This window comes from Coenobita brevimanus, chromosome 110 (assembly GCF_032717465.1).
Source record: "Coenobita brevimanus isolate Jiangsu-jjx chromosome 110, ASM3271746v2, whole genome shotgun sequence".
In the NCBI taxonomy this organism is placed as follows: domain Eukaryota; kingdom Metazoa; phylum Arthropoda; class Malacostraca; order Decapoda; family Coenobitidae; genus Coenobita; species Coenobita brevimanus.
Window position 1 is genome coordinate 50702256 of NC_137063.1, and position 14552 is coordinate 50716807.

General features: G+C 41.3%; 1 protein-coding gene across 1 annotated transcript in view; it reads left to right on the forward strand.

Moving 5' to 3' along the window:
* Positions 1–14552, forward strand: part of NSD (Nuclear receptor binding SET domain protein) — a 92422-nt gene that overhangs the window by 29294 nt on the left and 48576 nt on the right. Inside the window, exon 7 of the mRNA XM_080286137.1 lies at positions 6184–7072. Within this exon, the coding sequence (XP_080142263.1) occupies positions 6184–7072 (889 nt within the window). The remainder of the gene's footprint in view (positions 1–6183; positions 7073–14552) is intronic.

Genomic DNA, 14552 nt, shown 5'->3' on the forward strand with positions numbered 1-14552 from the left:
TATGGGGTCAAGAAGCTGCAGTAGTTGTCGTACAGTCAACATTTGGGGCTCATTTGTCGTGTTGAGAGGGGAGAGGAAGTTTTCAAAGCTTGTGAAAGCGTTTGGGAAGAACAAGCGCTGAGATGTTCTAAGTTCTTCCCAACACCACCCCACTCCATTCACTTAAGCAATTTCGTCATAGGATTAAGGTGAGATCCCTTAAGACATGCACTGAATATTCCTAAATTTGTATGATTGTGTTTGATGGTGGCTAGATAGGTGTAGGTAGGGCGCTGTGGGGGCGAGATGGCCAAAGTCCAGATCCAAATTAATTTTTCACAGAAGAATTATTATTCATAAATCACGGCCGTGGTCCAGACCCAAATTGCCGCGATTTACGAGGGTTGACTGTGTGTGTTTTTGTCTATTTATATATAAAATATAAATGTAGGCATACTCTGGTTTAACGATGTAATTGGTTTAGTAAAAACTCATTGCTAGGTGAGGTATTGTATCTCAGGGTAGATTTAACAAGTAAGATATAGGGATGTGTTTTTGAGCCTTGGTTTACCCCCCAACAAAGTCCTAAACCCACACAAATGAGTTGAAAAACAATTTTCTAGCAAACCTAAACCCTGAATAGCTTTAAAACATGCTAAAGAAGTCTAAAAACAATTTACAACTCACCTAAACCCAAAAACAAAATCTGAAAATCATCAAAAATAAGAGGAAAAAATAAAACTTAGTAAACTGTACCCCAGAATGACAATGTTCACCCCTCCTATGACTAAAACACTTTAATCTAAGTCTAAAACAGTTTATAAATCAACCAAAACACAAAATTTAAGTCAAAAATGTCCTCAAAATCGATTTTAAAAATCCATAACAGGGTTTGGCCATTGTTCAGTGGGATAGGGGGTTATTTCTACCCCCATCATTATGCCAGGATATCGCATATAGGGCTATCATATCTCGGGGTCTGCCTGTGGAATGAAGAGGTGAGACTGGCAGTGGCACAAAGGAAGAAAGCATACAATGAATGGATGAGAAATAGGGGCGTGGAAGAAGTTGAGAGGCAGAAGAGAGAGTTATATGTAGAAAGGAAGAGAGAAGTGAAAAGATTAGTAAGAAAAGAGTGGATGAGGAATTTGGAAGGAATTTGAGTGTAAAGTGGAGGGACTGTAAGAAAATGTTCTGGAAGGAGGTGAAGAGAGTAAGAAAGGGTGGCAGTGAAGTTAGCAGGGGAGTGAAAAATAAAAATGGTAGATTACTAGTGGAGAAAGGAGAAGAAGTGAGCAGATGGAGAGAACACTTTAAGGAATTGTTGAACATAGAGAATGGAAGTAATGCGAGTATAAGCGGCTGGGGAATGGCTGGGAGGAGGAGGGAGGTGAGAAGACAGGAAGAAATCAGTAGGATAGAAGTTGTGGAAGCAATGAAGAAAGTCAAATTGGGGAAAGCCCCAGGAATTGATGGAGTGTGTGGTGAAATGGTGAAGCATGGGGATAGATAGTAGTAGAATGGATGCGGAAGATGTGCAGATTGGCCTGGGAGGAAGGTAGAGTCCCGGAGGATTGGAAGTCAGGTATAATTATTCCCTTGTACAAAGGAAAAGGGGAAAAAGAAGTGTGTGGTAATCATAGGGGCATTTGTCTTCTTAGTGTAATAGGAAGAGTGTATGGCAGGATACTTATTGACAGAGTTAGGGAAATAACAGAGGAATTAGTTGGAGAAGAACAGGGAGGCTATTCATTCTTAGATCTTTAGTGGAAAAGTTTCTAGAGAAGGGAAAGAAGTTGTATGTGGCTTTCATGGATTTGGAGAAAGCATATGACAGGGTGGATAGACAAGGATTGTGGAAAGTATTAAGAATATATGGAGTAGATGGGAAGTTGTTGAATGCTGTGAAGAGTATGTATGATGGTGCTAAGGCTGCAGTGCTTGTGGATGGTGAACTGAGTGAATTTTTCTCTTTGAAGGTTGGGTTGAAACAGGGATGTGTCATGTCTCCATGGTTGTTCAATCTGTATATGGATGGGGTAATAGAAGAGGTACAAGCTAGGGCAGTGGATGTTGGAGTGGCCCTGGTGAGAGAGGGTAGTGTTTGGAAACTCCCTGTACTGTTGTTTGCAGATGATACTGTGTTGTTGAGTGAAGACGAAGGGAGCTGCAAGACTTGGTGGATGAGTTTGGGAGAATGTGTAAGAAATGGAATCTAAAGATGAATGTAGGGAAGAGTAAAATGATGGTCTTTGAGAGAGGTGAAGTCAGTGAATGTACAGTGATGTTAGATAGTGAGGAAAAAGCAAATGTATATTTAAGTACTTGGATAGTGTGGTGAGTAAGGATGGAAGTTAGGAGTGTGAAGTGCTTGAATGGGTACAACAAGGAATAAAGGTTGTTGGTTCCTTGGAAGCAGTGATAAGAAACAGGGAAGTGAGCATGCAAGTGAAAAGTTACTACATGACAATATTGTGATACCAACTCTAACATATGGAATTGAAGCTTGGACGTTGTTGGAGGGACAGAAGTCAAGAGTGAGAAAGTGGAAATGAGTTATTTGAGAGCAGCCTGTGGAGTCACATGGAGAGACAGGCTGACAAATGAGGATATAAATGAGCTTTGTGGTGTGGATGTGGATGTGATAGGAAGCATTAGGAGGAACACACTGCGGTGGTTTGGCCATGTGGAGAGGATGGAGGGTGAGAGACTGATGAGAGTGTATGTGAGTGAGGTGGAGGGGGGGAGGGAGGGGGAGGCCAAGGATGAGATGGAGGGATGAAGTGGAGAGGTATATGAGAGAGGGGGGTGTGAGTTGGGAGCAGGGTAGTGAAATGGTGGGGGACAGGGTGATGTGGAGGCGATTTATTTGTGGTCCCCCCTCCTACGAGATTGAGGTATCTGGCAATAGATAGAGAGATAGATATATGTGTATATATAAATATATATATATTGATCTATCATCCAATCCTACATTGTCCCATGAGGAGCGTAGGAGCCAGGGGCTAGGCAATTTGGTCCAGACATTTAAGATGAAAGTGACCAGCCTCACTCATCCCTGAGTGGCATTACATGAGCAATAAACCCCAACCACCCCTTGGATATAAACCTTCACCGGTTCAGATTGGAGCGCCTTAATTACACTTAACCACCAGGCACCATAATTTGGTTATGTGGTTACCACCCAGCGCAGTATATGGTTTCCTGGTGTACAGGAAACCATTTGGCATGTCACTCATTGCAGAGTCACCCATAGACAGAACGAAGAGGAAAGAATGAAGGAAAGAAAGACAGAAGAGTGTAAAGACACCCCTGGGCAGAAGGACAAGGAAAGAATGAAGGAAAGAAAAACAGATGAGGATAGAAGGAAAGAAGGATTGAGGAGAGGAAAGGTCAGACACCTGAGAGCAGCACTGCATCAAGTAAATAGGGTGGTATTTCTACCCCCATCATTATGCCAGGATATCGCATACAGTTTAGGGGTATCGTATCTCGGGATCTGCGTGTACAGCTACATATGTACAGTAATCACTCTAATATCCGGACGCCCAATATCCGAACATCCCCACTATCCGGACATAAGAATGTTTCATACTGTACTTTTTTTCCATACTATACTTACCTCATTTCACTCTTTAATGTCCTTTATTGGTGTGAATAGGGTGTTAGGAGCTATGCATGTGCAGTAGGAAGGTGTTTTTCTGAGTTAGGCTAGGTTAGGGTCCATAAGTACCAGTCCAGGAGCCAGTCACCAGAATGTTTATTATTGTATGAAGCTACTTTTAAACCCTCATTTTATGTTTCTTTTGCATTTATTTCAGTCATTTATGTGCCTTATTGGTGTGATTTGGGTCTTAAATAGGTGCTATGCATGTCCAGAGGGAGTTGTATAGGTGTTTCTCTGAGTTAGGGTCCATAAGTACAAGTCCATAAGCTGGGGCCCAATATCCGGACAGAACCAATATCCAGACCTACCCATGGCTCTATTACATCGGATATTGGAGTGATTACTGTATATAAAAAGTCCACTAATCCGAATGGCAGTGGACTGAGAATCATTCAGGTTATCAGATTTTTCGGATTTTAGGGTGGGACCCCTAAGACACTTAATTTCATGTTTCAACTGAAATTTTGCTGAGTGGATCACTTTTCATTCATTCATAATACAATATGGTACATATTAACATTACGTATTACACAAATTTTTTACTTAATAATGTATTACTGAAGACACGAACTGTAATTAAGAGATGTTATGGGTCTTTTAACTCACCAGTAATGCGTAGTGTTGAGAACAGCAGTTGTAAGCAGGTAAATCCAGTTAGAATAAGTCCAGGGTTAATAATAACATGCACGTACAGTATTGTAAAAGCATGAAAACTTAATTCGTATTACTGTGGAAAATTCCTTAAACCTACTGTACAGATCCAAATGGTTCCAAGACAGTTGGCTGTGAAGTTAATTCGCCTTCAAAATATGGATTATTCCCCATCAGGACAGTTCCCGTCATTCTATAAATATACGGTACTTATCATTGATTAATTGATACTTTAATAACTCAGTTTTCAGGGGGATCTATCAAAGTCTATGTTCATTCAATAACGTAGGCATTGGAGATCATTTATAAATTGCATTTTTAGACAATAATTAACTTGTTTGTACCTCGCTGTAGTTGACTTTGAATTATATTCTAGCATCACCCGTGGCTGACTTCATTAATTTCCATTGGTTCTACAACATCCTGGATGTATTTTAAAATGTCTTTAAGAGGTACAATTTTTCAAAAACTAGTGTGCTTGCTAAATAAACTTATGTAAATAAATGATGGGGAGTCGTCCTGGCGGCCAATTGTCTTGTTATTGTTTTGACAGCGAATTGTCTCGAAACCATCCAAAAGTGGTCAATTGTTTACGGGAAGTTGCCAGTCCATGCATTACCTGATCCATGACCACACAGTTTGACACTTCAGCGCATTTGGCGTCCATTTTTTTTTTTTTTTTTTTTTTTTTTTTTTTTTTTTTTTTTTTAATGGAGTTTTTGTCAGCCTTCTTCAGTAATTTGGATTATTGGGATTTTTGGGTTATCAGTGTTCAGATTAATGGACTTTTACTGTATATATATATATATATATATATATATATATATATATATTATATATATATATATATATATATATATATATATATATATATATATATATATATATATATATATATATATATATATATATTATATATATATATATATATATATATATATATATATATATATACTGTATATATATATCTTTCCTTCATTCTTTCCTGTTCCCTCTGCCTACGGGTGACTTTACTCTTCCTCTTCTGTCTTTCTTTCCTTCACTCTTTCCACTTCCTCCTGCCTATGGGTAACTCTACACTGAGTGACAAGCCAAATGGTTTCCTGTACACCAGGAAACCATATGCTACTCTGGGTGGTAACCATTTAACCAAATTGTGGCGCCTGGTGGTTTAGTGGGTAATTAAGGTGCCCCAATCGGATTGAGCCTGTGTAGGTTTATATCCAAGGGCTGGTTGGGGTTTATTACATGTGTGATACCATTCAGTGATGAGTGAGGCTGGTCACTGTTATCTTAAATGTCGGGACCAACTTGCCTAGCCCTGGCTTCCTACTTTCCTCATTGGGCAACATAGGATTGGATGATGGATGGATGGATGGATATTCCATTCATTCTTTCATCATCTAAATCAGTGTTTCCCCATGAGGAGCGTAGGAGCCTTGGGCACAGCGGTTGGTCCTGATGTTTGAAATGAGAGAGACCAGCCTCGCTCATCCCTGAGTAGCATTACATGAGCAATAAACCCCCAACTATCCCTTGGATATAAATCTGCACTGGCTCAATCTGATTGGAGTGCCTTAATTGCCCACTAACCACCAGGTGCCATAATTTGGTTTTATGGTTACCACCCATGGTTGTAAATGGTTTCCTGGTGTACAGGAAACCATTTGGCTTGTCACCCTGCATAGTCACCTGTAGACAGACGGAAGAGGAAGGAATGAGGCATAGAGAGACAGAAGAGGAAGGAAGGAAGAGAGGAATTGGCAGGCCCCCGAGAGCAGCACTACCTTGAGTGAGTGGATGGTGAGCACCCCCACCAACCACTAACTATACATATTATATGTTATGCATTTTCTCCCATAAGAATTAATTAATCTTTGTTTCAGATATGAAAGAATACAAAGATATGCTGTACCAGACACAGAATCAAAAGATCCGGAATACAAACCCACAAGAGTAAGAACGTCATCCCCAAATCGTAAAGTTGCTAGATGCAAGAGCATTCCGTTAGAAGTTAAGGCAGAAAAAAAGAAGCGAGGAAGACCAAGAAAATTTGCTTTTGAAAATGAGCTTCCAGATATTAAATCAAAGTCAAATGGTGAATCTACAGATGGTGAATTTTCAGGGTTTGATGAGAACTTGAGTGAGGATCAAAAAAGAAGAGTTAGTTTAGTTTCTAAGATGAGTAAAGAAGGTGATTTTGCTGTGTATTGTCAGAAACATCTAGAAAACTTTATGCTAAAGAATCCAGATCTCTCAGAGTATGCTGCACGAAACAGGCTGAGATGGCGGTGGAAAAAATTAACAAGTGCTCAGACCTCAAGGTACAATTCCAAATATGCACACAATAACTTGTTAAAGAGGAAGTATTACTCATCTGGTGAAGGGGAAGAAGAGTGGGATGAGGATGAAGAACTTACCTCAAAACGACAGAGGATAGAGGAGGGAGTGGAGGAGGCTCGTGGAGTGTACAGAGTGGTGAGCAAAGAGAAAGTGTGTTATCGATGTGAGGGTTTGAGCACTAAATCTGGTGCTGATATGATCCGTTGTAAAGGACTCTGTTGTGGTGTGTTTCACTTATCCTGCCTTGGTCTCAGTGTACCACCAAAAAAGGACTTCAAGTGTGAGGACTGTCTGACTGGGTTGCATCCATGCTTCAGCTGCAAATCAACAGAGGGTGTGAGGCAAAAATGCACAGTACCTTACTGTGGCAAGTTCTACCATGAGGAGTGTACCCGCCACTGGCCACAGATGTTCAAGCAGCGCCAACAAGAGGTTAGTGTCTTATTTTGTACGGTATTTGTATAGGTGGTAGAACTCTTGGGTTGGAGAAGCTTGTTGTCTTTATCCTGCCCCTTCCCAACTGATTTTCCACCACTGACGTCCCCCAATCTTGATCAATTTTGGATTTTTTTTTTTTTTTTTTTTTTCAAACCTCCGCTTTTGGTGAGAAACATTGAAAATTCATAGAGAAATCGCTTACCTGAGGTTTAAAATACTGAATACAGGTAGCAGTACCCCATACCTTGCTGGGTTTCCTATCAGGCTGGCTTCAAAGAAAATGAGTTCTATGGGAGGGTAACTATTCCACACCATTCATAAACTGTATTTATTTACTTATTTGATAGGAATTTATATGTAGTACAAGAGTATGTTGGTTTACACACAGCAATATAGGCAATATAAGCATTATTTCTCTCACCAAACATCAGCATACTTGACGTTTTTTTTGGTGACATTACCTGATCATCATTTCTGACTGTTTCTTCCTCTAATGCTGTGTAAACTTTGTCCTCCACAATTTTCATCGATTGGGGAATCACTCTGGCCTTGAATTTCATACCATGGCACGACATGTCTTTACTGGCCAGGTCAATGGTAACAGGTGAAGTGCCGAGACAGTGGCATGTGGGGGGGGGGAGGTCATGCGGGGTAAGGCATTGACCCTGCCTGGCATCTTGTAGAGGAAGGTGTCCCATGTATACGTACCAAAAATCACGCGCAAAATATGAAAATTGTGCAGATTAGGGACCTTGCAATTGCTGCGCATTTATATACATCGACGGGAGTTACAGTGACAAAACGTGTGGACGTATACAGTATATACATCAACGGGAGTCGGCGGGTTAAAGCACTGCAGTTTTAATATAAAAGTGGCTGGAGGTGTTTCTTTCATAAAAATGCTGCCCTTGACATAGGTGGTCATCTGTGGTTTAAATGCTCTGAACTACAGTAATCTAACCTTTGGACCATGGCCCAAAGATGGGTAATGTGGGATTGGCTGTCACCATTATTAATTAGTTTTTTTTTTTATTAAATTTTGAAAGGAATATTTATGTTCATGATAATCATCATTGTCATCATCATTGTTTTTGTTGTTGTCATGACTTTTTTTTCCAACCATAAAATGGGGTGAGTGGGAGCCTGAGGATGACATAATGGGTTGTAATAGAGTACCACGAGAAAATGATAATGGGAAGCAACTGAAGAATTTGTGTCAGGAAAGGAGGTTGTGCATTTGTAACTCGTATTTCAAATAGTTTTCGTTTTCGTTTTTAAAGACTCCAACATGCTTGCATGTGTCGGCCTTGGTCACCTAATGGCGGCTTTCCACTCTGCATGATCCATTGCAGCCTCCCTGTTCAGTCCCTTAACCCTAAGGTCACACTTAATGACCTCGTCCCATGTCTTTCTCGGTCTACCCCTCATAACCCCACCCCCAATATTAACACTTCTCACCTTCATCACCCAATTATCATCCCCCATCCTCTCCACATGTCCAAACCACCTCAATCTACCTCTCCTCATCACAACACCAATACACTCCAGTCCCATCCTACCTCTCAACTCTTCCATCGTAAACCCAGCCCCTCCAGGCCTTGGACGCAGGGACGCACTGCACATCCACCTAATCATTGTCATTTCTGTACGTCTGAGCCGGAGAATATCGTCCTCCTTCACTGCCCAGGTCTTACTACCATACAGCATTACACTCCTAACACATGCTGCATACAAAGATCCCTTAGCACGTAGGGAGAGTCCTCTCAATGTCAGGAGAGGCAAGAGCTCCCTTAACTTCTTCCAACCACTTCTCACCCTAGCCACAGAGCTAGCTCCAGCCCCACCTCCAGCACACAACATGTCTCCCAGATAACAAAACTCTTCCACACACTCAAGAGATTCACCAGCAAGTTCAATCCTTTCACGTCCGACAATCTCAACCTGCTCACCCCGACACGCCGTATACATAAAATCAGCATTATCTCGCAGTCTGCCTCTGATACCACTACATCTCTCTCTCTCTCTCTCTCTCTCTCTCTCTCTGTTTTTTTTTTTTTTTTTTTTTTTTTTTTAATGCAAGGAAGAAGGAACCAAAGGCCATGATACCACAGTAACAGTTCCCTCCAAGAGAAAAACAAAATACAATAGAGAGCCAAATTCAAGATCTGATCATTTTGCACCCATTTATCACACACACCGCACGAGGTGGAATTACTTCCCACACCCTTGTGGCAAACTGCACATGGTCACTCTCCCTTATCTTTGATGGTACCGCCACCAACCCTAGATATCATCACTTTTGTTTTATCTGCATTTACCCTTAAACCCTTTTGCCCCATACCATCTCTCCACTTCCTAAACCTTTCCTCCGCCTCCCTTTCGTTCTTTGCAGTCAACACCAAATCATCAGCATACAACAACTCCCACGGGAGTCCGTTTCTAAAGTCACGTGAAAGGGTTTTAAGTACCATGATAAACAACATGGGACTCAAGACTGACCCCTGATGCACACCAACATTCACGGAAAACTCATCACTCAAATCTCCATTCACTCTTACCTGGGTGTGAGCACCCACATACATGGCCATAACCACCCTAACCAGCCACTCCTCCAAGCCGAGCTTTCTCATTGCCCACTTCACCACCTCTCAAGGGACTCTGTCAAAGACCTTTTCCAAATCAACAAAAACAAAATAAAGATCCCTTCTCCTACCAATATATTTTTCCTGAAGCTGTCGAACTTTGAATATGGCATCCTGCATCTCATCAGTATTCACTCTTTCTCTGATCCTACCTTCTAAAACTCTCTCCATTACCTTCATTATCTGATCTAAAAGCTTTATACCTCTATAATTTCCTCCTTCCAGGGCATCACCCTTCTCTTTATACACATTTACAGTTACACTCTTCAGCCAATCATCTGGGACAACACACTCATAAATAATCCTATTTATCAGGTCAGTGACTAAACTCACCCCTGTATCGCCTGAGGCCTTCAACATTTCGGCAGTCAACCCAGACACACCTGCTGCCTTCCCCACTCTCATCCTGCCTATTGCCTCACTCACAGTAGCAGTATCAATCAAAGGCCAAGGGCCAGACACTGGATCTGCTGGCTCCAAACCTTCCCTGTCCCAGTCAAACTCCTCATTCAACAACTGGTTATAATGCTCTCTCCATGCATCTTTAATATCCTCACTGTTCACCACTACCCTTCCTTCATCATTCTTCACACACTACTCACCCATAATATCCCGATTATCCCTCTTCGCTTGACCTGCCACCCTAAATATCATATTTTTCCTTTCCCCATGATTTAGGTTATCAAGTAATAGTCTCTGTGACTCAGACTTTGCCCTGTATACCTCTCTTCTAGCCCTACGCTTGGCAGCCAAATATTCCTCTTTGCTACCACCCTTCTTCCATTCCCGGAAAAGCCTTTTTTTCTCCTTAACTGCAGCTTCTACACCCTCATCCCACCACCAAGTTACTTTATGTCTTGGTGGTCCTCTTGTCCAACTGCATGTTACATCAGTAACTCTCAAGAAATTGTTCTTGAGGGCTCTGTACTGTTCATTAACGCCTCTGTCTACAGCTCCCTGTTCAGCCACCACTCTCCTCAACTCGCTATAGAAGACATCCCGTACTACTTGGTTTTTCAGCTTCCATATTTTCCTCCTAGGTACATAAGTCCTCTTTTTCATCACTTGTTCTTTAAGCACCATATCACAAATCAATAATTTGTGCTGCTGCACACACTCCTCACTTCCTATAACTTTAATATCCCTCACTAACCTATCAGCCCTCCTAACCAGAAAATAATCTATCTGACTGCTATTTCCCCCAGACTCATACGTAATTAACCTACTGTCTCTTTTCCTAAAATATATGTTGCACACAATCATGTCCGTTGCCTCCCTAAACTCAAGTATCCTTTCCCCTTCTGCATTCCTTAGACCATACGCACATCTCCCATGCACTCCTTCATAACCTTGTGCTGCTTCACCTACATGACCATTTAAGTCCCCTCCCAAAATCACTATCTCATCATCCTGCATACCACCCACTACACGTATTAAATCATCCCAAAATCTATCTTTCTCTGATTCATCCAATCCTGCCTGTGGAGCATATGCCGACATAATCACAGCTATCTTTCTTCCCAACAGAATTTTCACTACCAGTATCCTTTCGCTTACTCTCAAAACATTCATAACATATTCCACCCATTTCTCCGCAACCATCACACCAACACCTCCATATCTGTCTGTCCCCCCCTGCCAAAACAACTTATAGCAACAGTCCTTCCCAACAGTCTTTCTGGCTGATCCACCCCTGCACATAAATATACAGTACATGGTATTGAGGGAACGCGGATCGTGTTGAAAGGAGCCTGAGTGATTACATGCTCGTAGAGAGGTCGATGCTGATATGAGGGCTGTGAGAGGATGATGTGGAGGTCTGTCGGATCATATGATTGTGGTATGCAATATCAAGCTCAGAGGAGTGAGGTGGACCAGGAGAGAGAGAGGAGCACTCAGGGAGAAAGGCTTGAGAAGCTGAGGATCAAAGAAATGGCAGATGAATACAGGACCAAAGTAGGGGAGGAGTTAGAAACAGTGAATTGGAATGAAATCGATCTGTACAGCCTGTGGAATGCATATGGGGATTTCTTAGGAATACTAAATGGTGTGTGATGTGGCAAGAGTAACAACAAAGAAAGGTACAGCATGGTGGGATGAAGAGGTTAAGAACAGTGGAGGGAAAGAGGAAGAAGTGGCTAGAGTGGTTACAGGACAGAGGTTCTGTTGAAATAAGAACTGAATATATTGAGAGCAAGAAGCATGTAAGGAGACTAGTGAAGAGGAAAGAGGAGGTGGTAAATGATGATCTAGGAAGAAAATTGAATGCAAATTGTTCTCAAAGTAGGAAGTTATTCTGGCAAGAGGCATGGAAAAGTAGAAGTGACAGAGGAAAGAAATGTGAAAGTGTGGAGGATGTAAGTGGTAGATTATCAGCCCATGGGGATGTAGTAAGGACCAGATGGTAAGAATATTTTGCAAGCCTGATAAATGGGAATAGAGAGAGCAGAGCCACTGTAAACATGATTGGTTTTGGGGGTGTACAGAGAAGGAATGTAGTGCCTGGAAATGTGACACATGCACAGGTGAAGAGTGCTGTGAAGCGGCTGAAAAACGGGAAGCAGCTGGGGTTGATGAGGTGCATGGAGAAATGATTAAGTGTAATGGAGAGAGCAGAATGAAGTGCTTGTTGGAGATATGTAAGAAGGCATGGATGAGTAAAAATGTGCCAGCAGAGTGGAAGGTGAGTGCAAGAATTATTGTGGCATAAATGTATTGAGTTCCTACAAAAATAAAGGCGAGCGAAGTGAGTGCAAGAATTATTGTGGCACTGCGTAAGTTTATTAAGTGTAGTAGGGAAGGTATATGGAAGAGGTATTATAGAGAAAGTAAGAGAGATATGAGAAGTCCTAGCGAGTGATGAACAGGGTGGCTTTAGGAGTGGCAGAGGATGTGTGAATCAAATATTTGCAGTAAGACTGATAGTGGAGAAGGCTTGTGAGAAGAACTGTAAGGTGTTTGTCATTTATGATCTGGAAAAAGCATACGACAAAAATCCGTTAAATAGAGGTCCCGTAAATTGAGGTTTGAGTGTACCTTCAGCAGGGTGCGATGAAATACCGAATTGGCAGTCATTTACTAAATAAACACTGAATAGGCACTTTTAATTGGTAAGTGTTATAGATTTTATCACCATATAGGTTCATACACACCTAAGTAAAATCATGTCAAATTTTTGTGTTTACCTGTTTATAAAAAAATTCGTATTCAGAGTGAAAACGTGCTAAAGTTAGTGGAAGTGTGTGTCCTATAGCTCAAGAGCTTGCCTTGGCAGACTTCTACTTTGTATAAATGTTAGTTTAATGTGCAGATACATTTATTTGCACTGTAAATCAGCATTTGTGCAAAGTAGAGGTCTGTCAAGGCATGTGGGCGATCTGATGTACAAATACTTGCTAACCTTGGCACATTTTTGCCTTGAATCCTAATTTTCTATTAATAGTTAAATTAAGCACAGTTTTTGACTGAATTTCAGATAATTGGGTGTGAATGAACCTATATGGTGAAGAAAATAATATTTTCACAACAGTGAAGACTGCATTCCAGCACTGGGAACTTTTGACGAGCAGGCAACTACCACTGGTTTTGTTTATTCTTATTGGCTGGTACACAGAGGAATAATTTCCCTGGTATGCTTTTGTCTGTGTGCTTACATATTGGAATGAAATGCAAAGCAACTATTCCTTTTGTCATTGGGCATTGTTGGAGGTCAGAAATAAGCACAGTGTATGCAGGCTAAATGTAAACAAAGTTGACTGTGCTGCCTCAGTGTGAGTAGCGATGTCACGCCCAATTAGAGGCTTTTTCACAGTCATGTGATTTTTCGGCTTCTCCATCAATAATTTTTTTTGTGTATCTGCACAATGTTTTTGGAAAAAATGGTTGACATAGTAATTTTTTGCATATTTTTTACCTATACAAATATCTTACTTTAAATTTTTTTGACTGGAAACTCGTCTGTTGGTGGTAGGTGGGGACACTCATCATCCTCTCACTCATTGTAGCACTTCTTTTGGGTAGCTGCCCTTTCCTCTTCTTCCTTCCTTCTTTCCTTCCTTCCTTTTATGTCCTTTCCATTCTTTCCTCTTGCTTCTTTCTGCGGGTGATTCTACACTGAGTGGCAGGTCAGATGGTTTCCAGTGTACCAGGAAACCATTAACTATGCTGGATGGTAGCCATATAACCAGACTATGGCATGTGGTGGTTTAGTGGGTAATAAAGACGCCCCAACTGGATTGAGCCTGTGTTGGTTCATATCCGAGGAGTGGTTGGGGTTTATTGCTCATGGAATGCCACTCAGGGATGAGTGAGGCCGATCACTCATCTTAAATGTCAGGACCAACTTGCCTAGCCCAGGGCTTCCACGTTCCTCTTGGGGCAACACAGGATTATATGATGCATGTGATGTATAATAATAATAATATAATAATAATCTGGACAGGTTGAGTGCATATGGGGATTGCTTAGTTAAAAATGCTAAAGCAGTGTGTGGTTTGGCAAGACTAACAACAAAGAAGAAAGGTACAGCATGGTGGGATGAAGAGGTTAAGAGAGCAGAGGAGGAAAAGAGGAAGAAGTGGCTAGAGTGGTTACAGGACAGGGGTTCAGTTGAAATAAGAACTGAATATATTGAGATCAAGAAGCATGTAAAGAGACTAGTGAAGAGGGAAAAGGAGGCGTTAAGTGATGATCTAAGAAGAAAAATGAATTCAAACTACTCTGAAAATCGGAAGTTATTCTGGAAAGAGATGTGGAAATACACTGTAGAAGTGACTGGAAAGAAATGTGAAAGATGTAAGTGGTAGATTATTAACCCATGGGGATGTAGTAAG